This window comes from Esox lucius, chromosome 16 (assembly GCF_011004845.1).
Source record: "Esox lucius isolate fEsoLuc1 chromosome 16, fEsoLuc1.pri, whole genome shotgun sequence".
Lineage (NCBI taxonomy): Eukaryota > Metazoa > Chordata > Actinopteri > Esociformes > Esocidae > Esox > Esox lucius.
Genome location: NC_047584.1, coordinates 32,898,415 through 32,914,963, shown reverse-complemented (window position 1 = coordinate 32,914,963; position 16,549 = coordinate 32,898,415). Strand labels below are relative to the sequence as shown.

General features: G+C 40.5%; 1 protein-coding gene across 1 annotated transcript; it reads left to right on the top strand.

Moving 5' to 3' along the window:
* Positions 1-1,328: 1,328 nt before the first annotated feature.
* tmem182a (transmembrane protein 182a) lies at positions 1,329-6,508 on the top strand. The gene is made up of 5 exons (XM_010880522.4): positions 1,329-1,975; positions 3,362-3,494; positions 4,873-4,971; positions 5,121-5,258; positions 5,453-6,508. The coding sequence occupies exons 1-5, from the start codon at positions 1,823-1,825 to the stop codon at positions 5,677-5,679; spliced, it is 750 nt and encodes a 249-aa protein (XP_010878824.1). The 5' UTR covers positions 1,329-1,822; the 3' UTR covers positions 5,680-6,508.
* The last annotated feature ends 10,041 nt before the right edge of the window (positions 6,509-16,549 follow it).

The window sequence follows — 16,549 nt, the reverse complement described above, 5'->3', positions numbered from 1 at the left end:
TCAGACCATGTCAACATCAACAGCGTAGCATTCTGTAGTTCAATCACATGCGTTCCGTTGCAAATACATTTATTTTATTTTTAGTTCTTAAGTAACTAGCATATGTGTTTTTATCGAAATGGGGACCGTTGTAAATCCCTGTTAAAAGAAAATTGTCTTTCGTGGGACGCTTGTTCAGGCCTAAGTCGGAGAAGAATAAACGGCGGAAAAGTAGAGAGAAGCAGAGAAAAGCCGACCGTTGGATTCTCGCATTCTCCGTGTCTGTCTGGCAGCGCTGTGCTAATTAGACTGTTTCTCCGTGGCACAGTGCTAAATAGCCTATCCCTGTGTGTTTGTGTGTGTGGTTGTATTTAAGTCGGTAGTTCTGTGGACAGCGTGCTAAATCTCCCTGTCACACGCTAATGTTCTGCAGCCAGCTAATGTCAGCTCCACCAACACACCGCCCGGCCACTGGCTTCTGATTGGCTGGAAAAAAACACAATTGTGTATGGTATGTGTTTTTCTTTACAGAGTTAGGGTTAAGGGTTAGTGGTTAGGGTAGGATTTATTGTTAGGTTAAGGTTAGGGTTAGGGTACATTTATATAGTGAGATTCCAAGCGATCACTACATAGTTATAGCGTGCTATGTCACCATTCATGCAACCATTCATAAGCATATTACACTCGTATCTATAAAATTCAATAACTCTACCAAATTGCTGCTAGTTTACATTGTTATGTATATTATTGACATACTTGCCATATCTGTAATGTTCAATAATACTACCCAGATTGCTGCTAGAGTACAGTGTTATGCATATTATTGCTTTATTCTTTGCTATATTTTTGCTTTATATATTTTTTCTTAATTCTCACTACGTAGTTATGCCATGTCACAAGAATTCCATGGTGCAGGATGACACTGTGTTGTTTGAGGCATTTGACAAATACATTTGGATACTTTTTAAAGTTGGTTTATGTCCAAACAGAGGGGTCACTCGCTACATTACTGTGGGCTATGTAGCTCAGTGTCATATTAGCCTACATTAGCCTACATTTCCAGTGGAGTCCGTGTCCGTTTTACTAGCCCAATCCCTGACACGTCAACCGCTTTGCCCCGCCTCATCCGTGACTCTGTTGTCATGGAGACAAATGACCACCATGGACACCCTCCCCGGAGGTGACTCCTAGGGACTCATTCTAATTTCACGACCCCACCCAACCATAGTCTGTGGGGGCCCGTGTGGGCATGTGTGCGTGTGTTTTTGTGTGTGTGCTGTTGGTTGTCTCTAACTTAGGGGTCTAGGGAGGCCTTTCTTACTACCGCCCTGCCCTTTCGCTCTAACCAGCCACCTCTGATTTTCTTGTGTATGAGGGGGGTGTCCAGTTGCTGGTGGATATTTTGATCCGGGACCCCCCCCCCCGTTCCCCTCTTGTGACTGTGGCCAGAATGTGTGCAGCAGGCACCTTCAATCAGCCCCCCAAAAATAGCACAAGGGGAGGAATACACGCCCGTGAGTTCCCTAACTGTCCTGCCCGGCCCATTCCTGTCCAGCCTCGAAAGAGACTCAGAGGGAAGAGAGGAGCCAGGCTAAGTCAACAACCGGGCAAAACACAGCAAAGTCACGTTCCACCACAGAGGAAGAATTTCAGCTGGGGATTTATTGAAACATATCGGAACACACTCCCACGTCTGAATCTGTAGAAGGGCATCAGAGGCCTCAGGATAGACACACTCCGTCTGACTTCAGGAGGTGTGTGTGTTTGGTGTCTTGGGTGCAGGGTGAGTTGACTGGGCCCAAGCTCTTCCTTCAGTAAGCCTGTGCCGGGCCTCTCCTGGACCATGAAGCTGAGTGTGGCTCTGTTCTTCGCGGGGTTGTTCGGGTCTTTGGCGGCCCTTTTTGTCTTCCTCTCCTTCGGGACGGACTACTGGCTCGTGGCCTCTGAGATGTGTGTAACTAACAGAACCATCACACCTGATGGAGTCGCTGTAGAGGTAAGGAGCCTCCAGGTTACTACGATGAGATTGAGTGTGGGTATTTATTGTGTTGATGTGAAAATATTTACTGGTTTATATTACTCGTTAATTTATTATAGCCTACTTGGTACCTGTGTAGTAAGTCATCAGATAAAAATGACAATTGGAGACGTTTTGGAGTTCTGATTGGAGTTCTGATTGGAGTTCTGATTGGAGTTCTGATTGGAGTTCTGATTGGAGTCATGATTGGAGTTTCCACAGGGGAATCAGTTGTGTTGGAACCAAAAGCAGACACTGCCTCGTGTTTCCCCAGAAGACAAATATCCTGTCTTTAGTTTAGATATTAGTATAACCAGATATTAGTATAACCAGTTGGTGTACAGTGACTTGAGATCTGTCAGCAGCAAGACTATGATATTTACTATTGAATATAAGGGGCCAATCCTAAATCCTATCTTGGCCACATTTCTACAAATAAAGGTCATTGTTTCTCTTTGTCTAATTGCTCTTCCAGTGAGAATAGGACTGTGAACCGCGGAGGCCTGTATTAAACATACATTACAGAGCCCAGTGGTGAAAACTGACACCGTTTAATGCAGTTGCTCCGCAAACATTCAGCGATTGAGACGTGTTGGATTCCCCATGGATGGAAAAACCAAATGTCAGTTTGAATTGACCTCACCCTCTGGACCAGGTCCAGGCACAGGAATGTCTGTATGACAAACACTATCCAGTCAGAGGGGCTGTTTTATCCCATGTAGTGATGGGGTAATGCAAAGGCTATTATAGTCAAATATGTCATTTTCCTGTGTGAATGTTAGTATTAGGACATAAAGTGAGGAAGAAAACTGAGAAAAAGAGAGGAAGAATGAGGTAAAGTAGTAAAGAGCAAGCATTGAGCAACAGAGATATTGTGAGATAGCAAAGATTTAAAGGTCCAGGAAGAGAAGACGTGATAGTTTTCAGTAAGATCGAAGAGTGGGAATGTGAGTGAAAGGCGAACAGTTGGACTGAAGTGGGATAATAGACGAATCAAAGGGAACGAGACCGAGGCAGCTGTTCTAACGTGAGAAGAAAATACTTTCAATCAGGACTCAACAGGCTTCTCACAACCCCGACGAAATCTAAGGTGCAATCTTGGCGTGACCCTTGACCTTACAGTCATTAGCAGTAGCAATCTAGCACCATACGTTACGAGAACATTTATGTTCCCCAGTCAGAGTGACACTTAGGAGGCAGAAAAAGAGAGAACATTCATTCTGAATTCATTAACTAAGGCAACACGAGAAGATAGACATAAACAAGTAATGAGATTATTTCTGCTCTCTGGCAGTCATGCCATGGTTATGACTAAGACAGAGGCGTTATGTTGGAGTGTAATGTGTTACTCTACCCCCCCCCCAGCATGGTGACATCGTTCTGGCAGAACCCGCGATGGGTTTCCCCCCTCATGCCATGGTGTATCATGAGGGCTTCTTCTGGAGATGCTCCTTCAGTGGTTACCTGGATGACAACCCACATGTGAAGATCTGGATGAGTAAGACCTGTTCTGCTACATGTAGATAGTGTACAACACTGGGGTTATGGCCAGACAAAATATGCTAGTTTGTTTACCGGGACAAAGTTTTTCACGGTGCAAAAAATATGGGTCAGATTGACAGCAATAACAACAACAACAGATAAAATTGTTTCAGCAAAGGAATCATTGACAGTGTATAGACAATAATACATTTTTTTAATAACCAACAGAGACATAGGTATCCATCTATAAAGTATTTTTACCTACTGCTTTGATTGTAATATTTAAAATGTAAAACTACAAAGCTTCCTGTCAGCCTCTAGTCAACAAATGTGGTATCTCTGCCCCGTGAGAAAATGCGAAGACTTGCAGGGAATCTGTTTTAAAATGGAAACATTTACTCTCTGTTGTCAAAAGGGGCCATTTAAAATGTTCACACTACTGAAGACACGGTGAAACTCCATGTACACTATCTTTACCTCACTGGGGTTGTGATCAAGGTTACATGATGAATTTGATTTCACAAAAGGGGGTTTAAGAGCCACCGGTTTGAACACAGGATTTGGATTTTGGAAAACTGCACCTCTCCTCTTTCACCTCTCCTCTCTCCCCTCTCCTCTCTCCCCTCTCCTCTCTCCCCTCTCCTCTCTCCCCTCTCCTCTCTCACCTCTCTCTTAGCTCCCTCATGGTTTTGTTCACAATTCCCTATAATGTTCATCTGTATGTTATGTCCAGTAAAGTACAGTTCATGGAAATCAGCTGATGAACCGCCTCTTTGCCTTGATGCCTTGTTGTAGCTTGTGGTATGAGCCCACTTCTTTACATTACTGCTTCAAGTATATCATGTTCAAGGGCTGTCTTGCATGAACAACCTACATCATGTCCCCCATAAGCATAATGAGAAGATTGAGATCTGTGCTTTGATTCTGTCATTCTGTAATCCTTATTTCTTCTTTTTTAAACATTCTGTAGCTTCTGTGTTTTGGGTTACTGTTCTGTTACAAGGTTCATGTTTGGTTCAGCTTCAGCTTATAGACAGATGGCCTCACATTCTTCTCAATAATTCTCTGTTACAATATGGAATTCATGGTTGACTCAATGATGGGAAGTTGTCTAGGCCCTGAGGCAGCAAAGTAGCCCCAAACCATAATGCCACCGCCTCCATGTTTTACGGTTGGTATGAGGTTCTTATGCAGTCTGACAATTTCAATAATGGCGTCTGGCAATTAAGCCATATTTTTGCAGTCTCTTTCTGACAGTTGAGTGATTCACTTGATTGTGGCGATACCATTTTACCTTGAGGTGTGAATAGACTTCTATCCGCATTATACCACTGCCACAACCTATTGTTCTGTATTTTGTGTATATAATAATATGTTTGTTTGTCTCTTTCCAGCCAATCAGCCGCACTCTAAAGTCTGCATACCGGCCTACCTCTTTCCCTTTCCAGTGTCCCAACAGACACATAACGCTACCGCGTATGACTCTGCAATCAGTAAGGACCTTTCTCTCTGTGTGTGTGTGTGTGTGCTGTATTAAAGTATATGCATTTGAGACTGTGGATGTTTACGTGTTAAATGAAATAAAGAGGCCGGTATATAACTCTGTTCATTGTTAACCATGACTGACATTCCTCACCTACAGTCTACAGAGGATTCTGGAGTGTGTTTATGCTTATTGGTGTGGCTGCCGTCATTCTGGGCGGATTCTTCATCATCTGTGCCGCCCCATTCGCCAGTCACCGACTATATAAGGCCGGGGGGGGCCTCTTCCTGACCTCTGGTGAGTCATTCAGCATTAAGAAACTGTGGGACTGAGAAAAATACTTCCTTTCAGTTGAAGACATAAAAAACATAAAAAAGACATAAACAAAACATCTCTAAAACTCCTCTCCTCCCACTTGTCTCTCCGCCCACCCCTCTCTCTCTGTCTCCCCCCTGTCCTCACCCGGTCTACCGGTGTCCCGCTCCCCACAGCTGTGTTTCTGCTGGGGGTGGTGCTGATGTTGGTGTTGTGGGTGGAGGTGATGAGTGTGGTGCAGGACTATGTAGACCACCAGCGTCTGTCAGTGTGTCCCGACTTTGACCTGACCATCTACTACGGCCTGTCCTTCTTCTTCGCACCCGTCGCCATATCCTTCTGCTTGCTGGCTGGACTCATGTTCCTCCTCATTGGACGGTCTGTACGGATGCAGTACCACTGATTGGTGTTGCCATGGCAATAGAGTGATGACGCCCGTGTTGAAAGTGGGAGGGGCACTTAAGGCTTTCGGATCTTTGCAACAGGTTTGGGGCCAACTCCAATCAATTGATTTTATTCACAGAGTGAAATTCCAATGACACATTTTTATCATAAACACACACTGAGGTAGACAGAGTTGACTGAATTTTAAAAGGACTTGACCCCAACCCTGCTCTGCGTGTTGGAAATAAATCAGTGTTCGGTCAACTATCAAACTGTTGAATGGGAGTTCTTGGAATTCTGTGATGTCACTGATTTAAAAAGTGGATTTTACAGTTCTTGATTTTCACAAGGTGTGATGGCAGATTTAGGAAATTATGATAGTATGGGATCAGAAAGAGGGTGTTGTTAGTCTTTAGTCAAATGGTTTTAGAAGGCTACTACTGCCAGTTGCTGCATTTTTTGAAGTGTTTTTTAACATAAATGAAACAAGTAAAGGCTTTACTCTAGATGTAGTTGGCTACAACTTTTACTAAGTAAGTGTATTTTTTTATTTGATATTAATTTGAGGTTTAGAGTAGATCTTCATAACGTTATTCATTAATATTATTACAATTATTAGGACATTTCACTGTGGTAATTGAAAATAAGTCAGAAATTAAATATAGATTTCCTAACCCTTTATTTTTGATCTAACCATTGAATTTTGTCTCATTCCCCTGCACAGGAAAACATGTTCATTTGAAATAGATTTAGGATTTAATGTCAAAGCAATATACTGTATTTAGAATCTAGTATGTATTAATGTATCTGGTTAATTGTTTGAATAAAGTATTAGTTTGATTTGTAAATAGTGGATTCTGTCATTTTTTTAATTCAGATTAAAGCACTAATAAATGGATAAAATACGTTTGGCGACTTTGGTTTGATGAAGTATTCATTTTATTTTAATTGACAGAGATATTGTGTTATTGTGAATACGTAACAGAACAACGACTGGTCTTTCAGCTGCTTCTCGTTTTGTTCAATCAATCTACATTACAATGTCGGAACCAGACACAGCAGCCGTGTTCCGACATCCACTTGTCCATTCCTGATGGCGCTGAGACAATCTGCGCTGCCCTCTGCTGGAGCCCTATAAAAACTGCAGGTAAGTCGCGAGCAGTATTCAACACCTCAATATACATATATATGACATTGTTCATTATGTAATATATATATATAATGAATTTCACATTTAGTGAAAACTTCCCTTTCCCGAGCCACATTTCCCGAGCCGGGATCCCCCAGTCAGAGCTGGAAAATGTGGCTCTTTGACACAATTTCTCATGTAAATACGGCCAGTAAAATCAATAAATCTATTATTGTTTTGGGGGTAAAATGACTGGACCGAAAACCTACTCGAAAAAGCGAGGTTACTAATACACAAGGATTTCTGAAAAAGTGTTAAAATGTGTGCATCTTAAAACATAAGTCATTCTGGACCAAACGTCCCTGATGAATTCCTTACTAAAAGAGAATTCGCTCGTCTGTTCATATCCTGACCACTAGAGAGCAGCGTTGTCCTATCCAAAGCAACAGTCCATTGTCTAGATCTTGGTGATTTCTAATAACCTTGCAGGTCGATACAACCCGTCAGAAGTAGGGGTTGGCGCTGTATATACAGATCGTGTTTGTGTGTAACTTGATGTATAGGCGTTCCCACATCGGCTCACAGCAGGAGGGTAATTTCGCTCCTGAATGGCTGATTTGATCAACACCCTGTGCAACAAATTCTACTGAGTCCGAGTCAAACCTATACCGTGCCATACGTTACAACACCTTTACCTTTTCAAAAATGTCCGTCCGTAGATTAGCCATTTCACACCACAACAGTGCGACTTCCTGCAAGAACAGAGGCACATGGTAATGCTCGGTGATTATTCAGAGAGAATTACCAGCCGGCCCTCCTGTTTGGGGTGAGTGAAGCTACCACGACGTAATCCTGTTCTCTAGAATGATGAAAACACACACCTGAATAAATAGATGAGCAGGTTTATTAGAAGTTGCAACCACCCAAGTCTCAGCAAAAGGACTTGACCGTTTTCTTTCTTGGGCCTTCTCGTACCTTTTGTTTTTTAAAGACCAAGACAGAAACTTACATTTACACTTCAAATATCACACACAAAGATAATTCAGTGCCCAGTAAAAATCTAAATCCAGTAATCTGTTACAAAGGTAATGTTACAATTCCTATTGTGGCCAGAGGTTGTTAGGTCGTTTTGGCTGGGCGGTCACCAGTCGGGAGATGGATGACTGTCTTTTCTGACCGGTTTGCGACCATGCCATCATATTAATGGGGTATGTACTCCATTCCTAACCAGAAAATTTAATTTTAAAAATGCTCTATAGAATTTATTTGAATAAAAATGCTTTCACTCAAATTGCAAAATAAAATTGCTGCAGATCCTGGTTTATAGAGATTTAAAAACACTGGGCAGTTACTTTGAGACAAGCAACTAAGAGAAAAAAACAACCAATACATAGAGAGACTATTAAAATGTGATACAAAGACATGAAGGATTGTCCTGTGTTTTACACAGAGATTATTTATCTTAATGTGATCTCCTGGTTCAAATTCCCATTCTCCTTATCTCTGAGACGTGTGCAAATACATGCGTGTCTGAATGTTCAGCGTGTGCATTGGTGCATGTGTGTGTTTGTATGTGTGTGTGTCTATGTGTGTGTGTATGTGTGTGTGTGTGAGTGTGCGTATGTTTGTGTGCATATAGGTGTGTGTGTGTTTGTGTCTGTGTGTGTTAACATGTGTTTTACTATACCTGCAAAACAGGGAAAGGTGATTTTGTGAGGGCTGTGATTTGGACCCTAACTCAATAAAACAAATGTTTTTGTCTCAGGTTTGGTTTGGATTAAGATGTACATTTAGAAGCAGAATACAGTTTAGCGTGAAAAATGTGATTTATGTGAATAATGTTTTGGGTCTCCACAAGGAAAGTAAAAGCTGAAGTGTGTTGCTGGTCCATTATTCCAGAACCGGCCCTCGGCACACAGACAGTATTGTCATCAGAACATGAGTCCCAAGTGTATTCAGCTCTGTTCTGCATGGCTGCTCATTGTAATTGTGTGTTGATAGTGAACAGGGGAGATGGAGTATAATTTCTACCTTGAGGCCCCCCCCTAAAATACCTGTGCTCAGCTAGAGATGAAGGACGGACGGAGGAGGGGGGTGGAGAACAGAGGAGTTGAGAGCGGGTAAAAACGAGGTGCTTAGGGTTAGCGGACAAAGTACTGTGGATTTGGGAGGAGAGGGAACGAAGACGATAAAGAGGGTGGGGTTGAGGGGGCGGAGCCCAAGTTCTACTCTTTACTGTCAATGTTGTTTACAATTATGTTTGGGGGGGGGCACCTACGTGTGGTTAAAACTCCATATCAAATTGCGAAATGATCAATGGTATCATGTCATTTTAAAACACGTTAGATGAAATTAGCAAATTAAGGACAAAAGAAGGACAACGACTACAGATAATTAAAAGTAAAAGATTCTCAGATTTTTCTGAATAGAAAAAAGGAAGGCTCATACAGGCGTTTGTTCCTATATGAACATCTTCATGAACGTATTAATAATAATAATAATAATAATTCATAACAAATAAAATGATTTCCTGTTGTGGGTTATGCGCTTAATGCTCATCTAGGGCCTCTTATCACAGATTATCTTCCTAATGTCTCATAATCACAGACTTAACGTCTGATTTCATTTAAATCTCATGACTTTCACCTCACAGACGCAGGATGTATTTGAATTGCATGAACAAGACGGCCAATCCTATTACACGCTGCACTCATCTTTAGAGATAGTTTTACATAATTTCCCATTCCATTTGAAATAATGAATAGACAATGGGCCTATGTAAATGTGATAATTTACATTTTAGAACACGGAGTGGTGTAATTATTATACTGTGCATATTTCAGGGTGGTCTGTCGGGGGGGGGTTACAATATGCTACGTGGAACTTCAAAAGGCTGGTGACATTTTGGTAGATAAAAGTTAATACAACTAGATATATCTTAAATTGCCCCCAAAACATGCCCCATGTCTGTCCACCAGCTGGTCATCATGTTGCATGGACTCTTCAGTGAGCAAGACGTTGTTGGGTCCCGGGGACATTGCAGGTGTTAGCAAGAACAGGCGGACAATTTAAGACTTTAACATTTGTTTTTCTCAAGTGATGGTTTAGGATGGGCCACCTGTCCAAACAGCTGACTCTGGTGCACATGTACTACTGCAACATGGGTCCAGATCCGGCCCACTGTTCTTTCAGGCAGAACGGCCTTTTCTCTCTGTCTCTGTTCTATATCATAAATATAAGTTCCTTGTTCAAGCCTCTAGACTCTCCCTCCACGTGACCACTAAACAGACAAAGAGGTTAGTCCTCTTCACCAACTCAAGGCCTGTCACTTCAAAGGAATACTGATGCATTATAATTTAAATCCTCTTCCGAGTTCCTTTTAAACCGCTGCCAAAACTAAGGTAAAGGCTGTCACAACATATGATGGAGTGGGGGGTATTAAGTTAAGGAATGTTCTCTTAATCTTTTCAGCAATTATCGCTGAGCAATGTATTTGTTTACTCAACCCAATTGCAGCACTTACTCATCCTAACACCAAGGGGTAGAAGTTGAAGTAGTGTTAGTTGTAATTGTGTAATCGTATTATAAGTTTAGTCATAGTAGTACTAGTATGACTAGAAGTAACTCTTTGTGTGGTTGTGGTAGTAATGGTACTATTAGCAGTGTTACAGTAGTATTAGTGGTTGTAGTAACAGTAGTGGTGGTACAAGTAGTACTGGTAGTAGTAGTTGTAGTAGTGTTGGAAGTAATATTTGTGTCAGTAGTACTAATGGTTTTAGTTTTAGTGGTTGTACAACCCCTTTCCCAAAAATGTTGGGCCTCAGTGTAAAATGTAAATAAAAACACAATGATTCAATGATGTGCAAATCAATTAAACCCTATATTCAATAGAAAATAATACAATGTATTACAGTTTCAATATATTAAATGTTGAAACTGACAAACATTATTGTTTCTTGAAAAATATATGGCCACTTTGGTTTTGATGCCAGCGACAGGTTTAAAAAAAGGTTTGGACAGAAGCAACAAAAGACTGGAAAAGTTGTGTAATGCAAAAAAATATATGCTTGAATATCACACAACTAATTAGGTTAATTGGCAATAGGTCAGTAACATGATTGAGTATTAAAATATCATTCCAGAGAGGATGGGTCTGTCAGAAGTGAGGATGGAGAGCCATGCAAAGAAGAAACCATATATGAACAAGATCCAGAATCACTGCCACCTTTTTTGGGACCAAGCTCATTAAAGATGGACTTAGGCGAAGTGGAAAACTCTCCCGTGATCTGATGAATTCAAATTTGAAATTATTTTTGGGAATCATGGACGCCGCATCCTCTGGTCTAAAGAGAAGAGGGACCATACGGCTTGTTATCAGTGCACAGTTCAAAAGCCAACATCCGTGATGGTATGGGGGTGCATTAGTGCACATGGCATGGGTGACTTGCACATCTGTGAAGGTAACATTAATACAGGTTTTGGAGCAACATATGCTGCTATCCAGAGAAAGTCTTTTTCAGGGAAGGCCATGTTTATATCACTAAGACAATACCAAACCATATTCGACACGTATCACAACAGCATGCCTCTGTAGTAAAAGAGTCCGTGGGCTAAACTGGCCTGCCTGCAGTCCAGACCTGTCAACTATTGAAATTATTTAGCGCATTATGAAATGAAAAATATGACAAAACTGTTGAGCAGCTGAAATCCTTTATCAAGCAAGAATGGGAATACATTTCACTTTCAAAACTACAGCAATTGGTCTCCTCAGTTTCCAAACGCTTACAGAGTGTTGTTAAAAGAAGATGAGATGCAACACAGTGGTAAACATGCACCAATGTTTTTTTCAAAATGGGCATGTATTTTTCCAAAAACAATAAAATGTTTCAGTTTCAACATCTTTGTGCTATTCTCAATTAAATATAGGGATACATGATTTAGAAATCATTGCATTCTGTGTTTATTTGGATTTTACGCAGCTTCCCAACTTTAGTAATATTAGTAATAGTAGTAGTAGTGTTAGTAATAATAATAATAGCAGTGGTGGTAATTGTAGTGGTGGCAGTAGTAGTAGTATTAGTAATTGTAGTAGTGGTCGTAGTAGTAGTATTAGTGATAGTAGTAGTGCTGGTAGTTATCTCACCCGGCACAGCCAGAAGAGGACTGGTCACCCCTCTGAGCCTGGGTCCTCTCTAGGTTTCTTCCTAAAATTCGACCTTCTTAGGGAGTTTTTCCTATCCACTGAAATTCAATACTACTGTTGTTTGCTCCTTGGGGTTTAAGGCCGGGTGTCTCTGTAAAGCACTTTGTGACAACTGCTGTTGTAAAAAGGGCTTTATAAATAAATTTGATTGATTGATTGATTGAATAATAGTAGTGGTAGTAATTGTAGTGGTGGTAGGAGTAGTAGTGGTAGTAATTGTAGTAGTGGTCGTAGTAGTAGTGGTTGTAGTAGTAGTAGTGCTGGTAGTAATAATAATAGTAGTGGTGGTAATTGTAGTGGTGTTAGTAGTAGTAGTAGTAGTAATGTTAGTAATAATAATAATAGTTGTAGTAGTAGTAGTAGTGTTAGTAATTGTAGTAGTGGTTGTAGTAGTAGTGGTAGTAGTACTGGTAGTAATAATAATAATAATAGTAGTGTTGGTAATTGTTGTAGTAGTAGTAATAGTTGTGTTAGTAATTGTAGTAGTGGTCATAGTAGTAGTGGTAGAAGTAGTAGTAGTAGTAGTAGTAGTGTTAGTAATTAGGGGTCCAAGCAGCGAAGCTGTGGGAACCCTTTTGTGATTGTTAGTTTTATTATTATTATTATTCTCTTTCTTCTGCCATTTTTGCAAGTTTATCAACTTTTACTGGCTAACTTTTTTTGAAACTTGGCACATCCATAGAGGACTCTGCCAATCTCACAAAAACGAATGTTGGTGTCCATAGGTCAATGCCTCTAGCGCCACCATCGGGTCAAAGTCGCGATTTTCAAACGCTTATAACTCAGGCTGTGATTAGCCTAAACACATGAAACCAGTTTCATATGATGCATGACCACGTGCTGAACAACCTTCCTAGAGGCGGTTTAAATTTGTGCCTAACTAGATATTCGCCATTTTGGATTTTGTGAAAAACCTCAAAAAATATTCACAGGTTGCAAATGTTGTCCAATTTTCCCAAAACTTGGCAGGGATGACCTACAGGCGAAGCCTAATAAAAGATACTTGGAGGATTTTTGATTTGCTAAATTGTTTGCCCATTGCAGCCGATCAAAAAAGGTGGCGAAGCTGCCTATCAGGAAGTTAGTGAGTTTCACAGCAACCGTTTGTCCGATTGTCACCAAACTTGGTATCCGTGATCGGAATGGAGTGCCGGTGAGGTCTGCGTACATCACATGCCAACAACTTCCTGTGTCAGAGAATTTCACAGGTAGTGAGGGCGTTTCTCAGCAACTGTTTGTCCGATTGTTACCATACTTGGTGTCTGTGGTCGGAACTAGATGCGAAAGAGACCTGTGGTGTGTGGGCACTGTTTTGGAAAATCTGTTTAAACGCTCAATACCGCCTAACGCAAAAATAATTGCTGGGCCTACTCTCAGGCTTGCGTGGCCAATCCTTGTTTTGCGCTCTGTTTGCTTGGACCCCTAATTACTACTTGCAGCTATATTTGTAATAGTGGTTGTAGTAGTAATGGTAGTAGTAGTACTGGTAGTAATAATAACAGTATTGGTGGTAATTGTAGTGGTGGTACTAGTAGTAGTGGTCATAGTAGTAGTAGTAGTTGTACTGGTAGCAATAATAATAGTAGTGGTAGTAATCATAGTAGTGATAATAGTAGGAGAAGTTGTAGTAGTAGCAGCAGTAGTGTTGTAGGAGTAATTACTGCAATAGTTACAATTCTAGTAGTAGTGGTATTAACAGAAGGACATGGATGGCTACAGGGACAAATAGCGGTTCTATCAGTTGTCTAAGCTAATAAAACACAATGTGCATTTCAGGATATCTTTAACATGGTTCATCTCTGGGAGATTTACTGTGTAGCCTGTTTCACACAAGTCAATCATCCTGCTTGGTGCATGCTGTCCGATAGGTCTGGGCAGCTTGTGGATGGAAGATGAGTACAGCTAGTCTTTTGTTTAGCTATTCATATATGTTTACATTTACAAACTACAAACATTCCCTTTGTCCCACCAGGATTCCATTATGCATTCAATTACAGTTTCATCATGCAGTTTCAATACAGGCAAAGGCTGTTTGGTTTTCATGATCAAATATGCTTTTTCAATTACAACACTCCATCTTCTTACACCTTTAGAAATGGCAGTGGTTGGCCGCAAATATTTGTAGAATAATCAGTTAATTCAGTTTATCAGAAAATGCGTGGCCTTGTGAACAAGTATAATTTATATGCAGTAGCTAAAGAAAAATTCATTGCGTTAATTATTTTGATAAATCTTCTTATTTTGGCATTGTTCAGTCCTTATATGGCCTTAGTTTCCCCTCCAGCGCCAATTAATGCCATAAACCCACCCTCAGCCAGTGGATGGCTCATGAATATTCAAATGAGATTAAAACATCACATTTTTATGGGGCTATGGCCTTTATCTCACCAAAGCTTAAATATTTTATAACATAATATTGATTATTTTGTGTTCCAGATCCATAGTTTCTAAACACCTGACATACTGAAGTTTTCTTTAAAACCAACCCCCCAAAATATTTGTCAAGAACAATATTTTGTTCATTTTATCATTACTGTTTTACCACTACAAATATCCATCTACATTACATGTACAAACAGAGAACCCGTCTTTTCGTAGTTACTCCCAAACAGACACATTTCTCATTTCTTATTCCATCTACTTTGGAGCAAGTTTGTGTTCTGTATCCTAGAGTCACTCAACCATAATTATTGTGACTGTTTAGGCAATACATGTTTATTAATGCCTCCATTCAAGAAGGCACTGTCTAGTTTATTTCTTTGTAGCCATGTCAGCTTGTGGAATTGGATTAAAAAATATACACTAAAAACTCTGTTTACCATATTTTATTACATAAATATACATTTTGAATGTGTTTATTCAAATGCTTAACATTTTCTTTGTTTTGTTCTTCATGTGTATTCATAAGAGTTACTTTACATGCCAGTCTAACCTCATTAGGGTAAAATTTATGAAAATCATAATGTATTATGTATCTAAATTAAACAAATCAAAGGAGCATATTACTAACGCTTGAACTACATGGATAGAGCCCTTAGAGTCAGGAACTTTGGTTAATCTAGGTGACATGGATATAAAATTAGGAGAACATGCAGCCACTGAGAGTCTCTAACAGAAGAGTTGAACTGACCCATTGAGTCTCTAACAGAAGAGTTGAACTGACCCATTGAGTCTCTAACAGAAGAGTTGAACTGACCCATTGAGTCTCTAACAGAAGAGATGAACTGACCCACTGAGTCTCTAACAGACAGAAGAGATGAACTGACCCACTGAGTCTCTAACAGACAGAAGAGTTGAACTGACCCATTGAGTCTCTAACAGAAGAGATGAACTGACCCACTGAGTCTCTAACAGACAGAAGAGATGAACTGACCCATTGAGTCTCTAACAGAAGAGATGAACTGACCCATTGAATCTCTAACAGACAGAAGAGTTGAACTGACCCATTGGTCAATCTGACATTAACAAAGTCCATCCAGGTGATTGTACTGTATGAGTGGGGAGAGAATTAAGTGATAACAGACATGAGGACATAAAACTGACCAATCACAGCAGGGACTGAGACACTCACAGACCAACAGACCAAATGACAGACTGACAGAATGACCAACAAACAGCCAGACAGACCGATGACAGACCTGATGAGGTGCAGATCCATGTAGATGTCTTTTGTTAATCTTTCGTTGCTTGACTGCTGCTACATCGAGGGGCTGGGAGACAAGTCTCCTTCTCAGTACAAAGTAAGCAAGTCCTGCATCATCTTTTCTCGGCGGCATAATGAGCACATACAACCACTACAAGACCCACAAAACACTAAGTGGGATCTGGTCCTCAAAGCTCTAGTGTTTTTATACCGAGATAGGCTTGCAAATATCACCCGTGATCCTGACTGGGATTGACATTTCTTGAAAGTAAATCCTGTTACGGGTAAATGGTGTTTCACTGGTTTGCAATGGTAAAGCCAGACTTAATATTAATTGAAGTATAATGACATCCTGAGTCGGTTGTTGGGGAGGTCAACGCATAATGTAACTCCAAACAGAAGACATGCAGATCCTGAATGAGTATGTTCATTTATTCATTTATTAATTTATACATCTGGACGGACTAAACTCACAGCGTGCCATTTAATCCCTCACAGATATTTTATTTTCTCATTGTTTGTTATTAAATGTGCGTTCCAAATGCCAGGGTAGTAGAGGTCAGCCCGGTCCTTGGATGGACGCACAGAGTTCAAGTTCCAACAACTTTCCACAACCTGAGGTTCTGTTGGACTCAGTTGGGTATAGCAGGGCTAGGATTATGGGTTCAACGCCTTATGGTTACCTGCAGTAAATGTGTAAAAAAAAAATTCAAATAAAAGAAAACGAGGCACCCATTTTTGTAAGGAGCTCAGGGTAAATCTGCTAGTGTCATACATTATAAACTGGATGGTTTGAGTCCGGAATGAGGATAATTTGTGATTTATCAGAAGAAACGACTCCAAAGGGCCCGGTTAAAACTGTACTGAGAAAGCACCATTGGAGGTTTGTAGTTTGTGGCAAATATTCTACAGCT